General features: G+C 54.6%; 1 protein-coding gene across 1 annotated transcript; it reads left to right on the top strand.

Moving 5' to 3' along the window:
- Window positions 1-1,548: 1,548 nt before the first annotated feature.
- On the top strand, window positions 1,549-5,214 carry LOC102438004 (ATP-sensitive inward rectifier potassium channel 14-like). The gene is given in 3 exon segments (XM_023749220.1): window positions 1,549-2,058; window positions 2,060-2,257; window positions 3,907-5,214. Coding segments are annotated over 3 exon segments (1,296 nt in total). The 3' UTR covers window positions 4,495-5,214.
- Window positions 5,215-5,820: the final 606 nt, after the last annotated feature.

Genomic DNA, 5,820 nt, shown 5'->3' with positions numbered 1-5,820 from the left:
TGTTTAATCATTTAAGGAACTGCTGGACGCTTGAGGGTGCCAATTTCTCCCCATCCTTTTCAACACGTATTTTCTGGGGTTTTTGTGTGGTTTATTATTAAGCCATCCTAAGTAGGTGTGAAGTGGTATCTCATTGTGGTTTTCATTAGCATCCCTGATGGCTGATGCCAATATTTTCCTGTGTTTATTGGCTGTTTGTCTAACTTTTTTGGAGAAATGTCTATTCAGATCCTTTGCCCATTTTAAAATTGGGTTGTCTTGTTATTATTGAGTTGTAAAGACTCTTTATATATGTTTGGATACAAATTTCTTAGATGTATGATTTGCAACTATTTTCTCCCACTAGTGAGTTCTCTTTCACCTTGTTAGTGTCCTTTGAAGCACAAAAATATTTACTTTAATGAAGTTCAATTTATTTATTTATTCCCTTTTGTTGCTTTCCCTTTCTGAGCTTGTTTTTTTTGTTTGTTTGTTTTGTTTTGTTTTAATCCTCACCTGAGAATATATTTTTATTGATTTGAGAGAGAGAGAGGGAGGGGGAGGGGGGAAGGAAGAAGGAGGAGGAGAGAGAGGGAGAGGGAGAGAAACATTGATCAGTTGCCTCCCACATGCATCCCCACCGGGATCAAACTAGGAACCTGGGTTTGTACCCTGACTGGGAATCAAACCCGAGACCTTTGGGTGTAGGGGAGGATGCTTCAACCGACAGCCACCCGGCCGGGGCCTGAGCTTGTGTTTGAACCATAGGGACCTCAGCGCTGCAGCTCATCTCCCCACGCTGACTCCCTGCCGAGAGCCAGGGACCACTTAGTGCAGTGGTTCTCAACCTGTGGGTCGCGACCCCTTTGGGGGTCGAACGACCCTTTCACAGGGGTCGCCTAAGACCATCGGAAAACACATATATAATTACATAATTGTTTTGTGATTAATCACTATGCTTTAGTTATGTTCAATTTGTAACAATGAAATTGGGGGTCCCCACAACATGCGGAACTGTATTAAAGGGTCGCAGCATTAGGAAGGTTGAGAACCACTGACTTAGTGCTTATGAGCTTGGGCTCTGGAGCCAGACTGCTAGCACTCAAACCCGTTTAATCAGCTGTGACCTTGGGCAAGTCAAACATGCTGTGCCTCAGTTTGCTCATCTGTAAATTGGGAAAACAATGCCTTGTAGTGTTGTGAGGCTCAGATAAGGAAATTCAGGTAAAGTGTCCACGACATTGTGCGCACTGTGCATGCCGGCCTGTACATTATTGTGGCTTACAAAGGTGTTGTTATAGCTACAGTTCTGTGGCTGTTGTTGCTGGACAAGTACCTCCTGTGGTTACAAGCATCACTGTCACAGCTGTCGCAGCGGTACTATTGTGACTTTCAAGGTGAGCATCCTTCCATCCATTTGCCAGATGAGGCCACTCAGGCCCAGGAGCATGCCCCCTGCCCCCCCACCCCCCCATTCCTGGCACCTCTGACGTTTCTGCCCATTTCTTGTCCCCGCAGGTGCGGGGCGCCCGCCCCCCACTAGCCCCGGAGGAGGGGCTGTCCCCGCCAATGGGCCTGGCCGAGGCCCTGCGCCGCCTGAGCGGCACCCTGGAGTCGGGGTCCGGCGGGGCAGGCGACGAGGAGGCCGGGCTCGGGTTGTGCCGCAACGGATGGGCCCCGGCCCAGTCGCCACCAGCGGGGCGGCGCGGCGGGCGCTTCGTCAAGAAGGACGGCCACTGCAACGTGCGCTTCGTGAACCTGGGCGGCCAGGGCGCGCGCTACCTGAGCGACCTGTTCACCACGTGCGTGGACGTGCGCTGGCGCTGGATGTGCCTGCTCTTCTCCTGCTCCTTCCTCGCCTCCTGGCTGCTCTTCGGCCTGGCCTTCTGGCTCATCGCCTCGCTGCACGGCGACCTGGCCGCGCCGCCGCCGCCCGCGCCCTGCTTCTCCCACGTGGCCAGCTTCCTGGCCGCCTTCCTCTTCGCGCTGGAGACGCAGACGTCCATCGGCTACGGCGTGCGCAGCGTCACCGAGGAGTGCCCGGCCGCCGTGGCCGCCGTGGTGCTGCAGTGCATCGCCGGGCTGCGTCCTGGACGCCTTCGTCGTGGGCGCCGTCATGGCCAAGATGGCCAAGCCCAAGAAGCGCAACGAGACGCTCATCTTCAGCGAGAACGCCGTGGTGGCGCTGCGCGACCGCCGCCTCTGCCTCATGTGGCGCGTGAGGAACCTGCGCCGCAGCCACCTGGTCGAGGCCCACGTGCGCGTCCAGCTGTTGCAGGTGCGAGGCCGCGGCCCCAGGGAGGCAGGAAGGTGCACAGGGGGTGGGGGCCCCGGGGCATTGTGGGAGATGTAGGCCTGAGGGCGAGGCGTGCATTGGACGTGGAGGGTGCGTGGACTACAATTCCCAGCAGTCTCTCGGACAGGGACCCGCTTGCTCTGCTTGTGGCTGAAGTTTGAGTCCCGGGAGCAGTTGTAGGAGATGTAAACCTTAGACTTGAGACACAAAGAGCTTTCTGGGGTTTGAGGGCGCCCCCCCTATGGAATTGTGGGAAATCTAAACCTTGAGGGGCCTGTAAAGGCTCTGAACTCAGACTCCTCCGGGGCCTGGGAAAGGGCCTGGGTGAGGTGGTGTGGGGACTTGTAGTTTTGCGGGTGGTGTAAATCGCCGCTCAGGTCTCCAGTTCCAACAGCTATGACTTGAGGCCTGGCCCCTGTGGGGTTGTGGGAGATGTAGGTCCCAGGATGGGGTGCAGCTCACACCTAAGCAGCCGTGGAACACGATTCTTCATGACCTCTGGGCATGGGACCCTGCAGCCTTTGTTCCCCACCTCAGCGGCCCAGCCTCTCCCACCAGCCTCCTGCTGGGAGGGCTACAGAGCCTTGGTTGGGACACTCTTGAATTGTAGCTTCTTGGCAAAAAAACAAACAAACCAAACAACTCCCATTGGCTCCTGGGGTAGTGGCTCCCTCCAACGCTCTGCAAAAGGCGCTTTTTGCTTTCGTGTTTCTAGAATTGTGGTCAAACTGCCCAAATTCTGAGGCTAGCTGCCCTTGTCCAAGTAGACACTTGACCTTGGGCTGAGCTTGTACTTGGGTGAGAGGGAGAACAAGGTGGTGGTGGGAACTACAGCTCCCAGCAGCAACTGGGGTCTCCCGGAGACAGACAGGTGGGGGAGAATGGGCCCCACCTCCCACCTCTCTCTCCAGCTTGACTGAGACAGCAGGACTCATGACCTGGGAGGGATATTGTCTATCCCAGAAGCCTATGGGGTGCTGACATGGCCTGGGAGGTGGGTATGGAACCGATGGGTAGGTGGGGTGAAACTGCCAATACCTGGCCTATGGACTGCGTACCCTCCTCTGCATCACACACAGATACACAGGGGCTGCAGGGCTTGTAGTGGGGGTGGGGGTGGGTGTAGGGGTGGGAGTGCAGAGCGCCCAGGGGCTGGCATGGAGCAGCGGGCAACACAGGATATTGGACCTAGATTGTCATCCTGGTTTATCTCTCTCTGTTTACTGAAAGCCATTTTTCTTTTCCTCTTCTCCAATTACTGCTTGGATGTCATTCTTATCTTCTGTTTCTTTAACTTGGTCTCTGCTCTGCTGATTTCTGTGGCTCTGCCAACGTCACTCTGTCCCTCTCTTCCTCTCTCCCTTGCCTCTTCCTCGGGTTTCTATCCCCCAACCCCCCGAGTCTCTGTCCCTCTCTCTTTATCTCTGGGACTCTGTCCCCTCTTTCTCTGAGCCTCCATCTTCCTCTCCCTGGGCCTCATCCCCTTCTCTCTGGGTTCTTCTCCTCACCCCTCCCTCACCCCTCCCAGTCTCTACTCTTCTCTTTTTCTGCATGTCCATTGCTTTCTCTCATCATCTCTGTCTCCTCTCATCTCCCTGCATCTGTCTTGGGCCCCTTGTCTTTTGCTGCAGCCTCGGGTGACCCCCGAAGGGGAGTACATACCCCTGGACCACCGGGACGTGGACGTGGGCTTCGATGGCGGCACGGATCGCATCTTCCTGGTGTCTCCCATCACCATCGTGCACGAGATCGACTCCTCCAGTCCCCTCTATGAGCTGGGGCGTGCGGAGCTGGCCCGGGCCGACTTCGAGCTGGTGGTCATTCTCGAGGGCATGGTGGAGGCCACGGCTATGACCACGCAGTGTCGCTCTTCCTATCTCCCCGGCGAGCTGCTCTGGGGCCATCGTTTTGAGCCCGTCCTCTTCCAGCGTGGCTCCCAGTATGAGGTGGACTATCGCCACTTCCACCGCACTTACGAGGTCCCGGGGACCCCGGTCTGCAGCGCCAAGGAGCTGGATGAGCGGGCAGAGCGGGATTCCCACAGCCCCAAGTCGAGCTTCCCTGACTCGCTGACTGCATTTTGTTACGAGAATGAACTTGCTCTGAGTTGCTGCCGGGAGGAAGAGGAAGCCAAGGAGGGAGATGAGTCGGAGGCAGAAGAGGGGGCTGGCAGCCCCCGAGGACTCACCCCCACCCTGTCTCTGACCCTGCCCCCATGATGCCAGCTGGTGTTCCCCCATTTGTATCCCCTTCCCAGAGGTAGCAAAACGGAGAGCCCGGGCCCTCTCCTGGGACCGGCAGGCCTGCTGGGTAAATTATTAGCTGGTGAAGTTCTGCCTGCCTAGTGGACCCACCGTGGACACACTGGATCTTAATTCCTCTGTGTTGTGTGCTCCTGCCTGAGACCCCTGTATCGGCCTGATTCCTGAGTCTGACCAGAGCTAAGGGATCCAGGATCCTGGACCACCCAAGAGGCAAGGACTGGTGGTTCTAGATTCTTCTATATGGCTGGCGTGGGTTGTTGAGCAGGGTCCAGAATCAGTGACATAGACTGCTTCTGGGGGAGGAAGTCAGCAGTTCTCCAGCAGCGAGTGAGATCGAGAGTTTATAGGCCTGGATTGGTTTAATATTCAAGGGACTCTTGCGTCTTGGCTCAGCCAACCAGGAAGCAAGTCATCTTTTTCTAGACCGCCTCAGGAGGAAAAAGTATGGAACGCTCCAAGAATTCAGGACTAACTTGATGGACCTGGAATGTTGACTGCCAGTCAAGAAAAGACCTGTGATTCCAGAAAGCCCATGTTTTGAGATTGTTCATCTAGACCAGTGGTCGGCAAACTGCGGCTCGCGAGCCACATGCGGCTCTTTGGCCCCTTGAGTGTGGCTCTTCCACAAAATACCACCTGCGAGTGCGCACGTACAGTGCGATTGAAACTTCGTGGCCCATGCGCAGAAGTTGGTTTTCGGAAAGACGAAACAAGTATACAAGACGAGTGCGGATGGGAGAGTTGGAAGGGGTCGACCTCAGCGAACGTACCTCAATCAGATTGAGGATGTTATTAGCAAAGGCCAGCTTAGGAGCACCCTAATTAAGTTAATAACAATGTACCTACCTATATAGTTTAAGTTTAAAAAATTTGGCTCTCAAAAGGAATTTCAATCGTTGTACTGTTGATATTTGGCTCTGTTGACTAATGAGTTTGCCGACCACTGATCTAGACTGACCTTAGATAGTATAAGTACTCCAGAAACTAAAGAGTTGTGTTTCTAGAATGCACAAAACAATGGAGAGTCTGCTGGTCTAGGACTGCAGTGACAGATGGGGAGTTCTTGATATTAGATAACTCCAGGCCAGTGGCTACAGAACGTCAAAGCAAGGGGAGAATCGATGCTTCTAAATGACCCACAGGTGTGTTTTTTTAAAGTGCCATTCTAGAATGTCCAAAGGAGCCAAGATTCCGTGGCTCTGGATCGACCACAGAGTCAGGGAAGGAGTGGCGATCCTAGACGACTTCTTTGTGGTTCTGAAATGCCAAAAGGAACCAAGG

This window comes from Myotis lucifugus, unplaced genomic scaffold (assembly GCF_000147115.1).
Source record: "Myotis lucifugus unplaced genomic scaffold, Myoluc2.0 scaffold_3942, whole genome shotgun sequence".
NCBI classification, from domain to species: domain Eukaryota; kingdom Metazoa; phylum Chordata; class Mammalia; order Chiroptera; family Vespertilionidae; genus Myotis; species Myotis lucifugus.
This window is presented reverse-complemented; position numbering and strand designations above follow the sequence as displayed.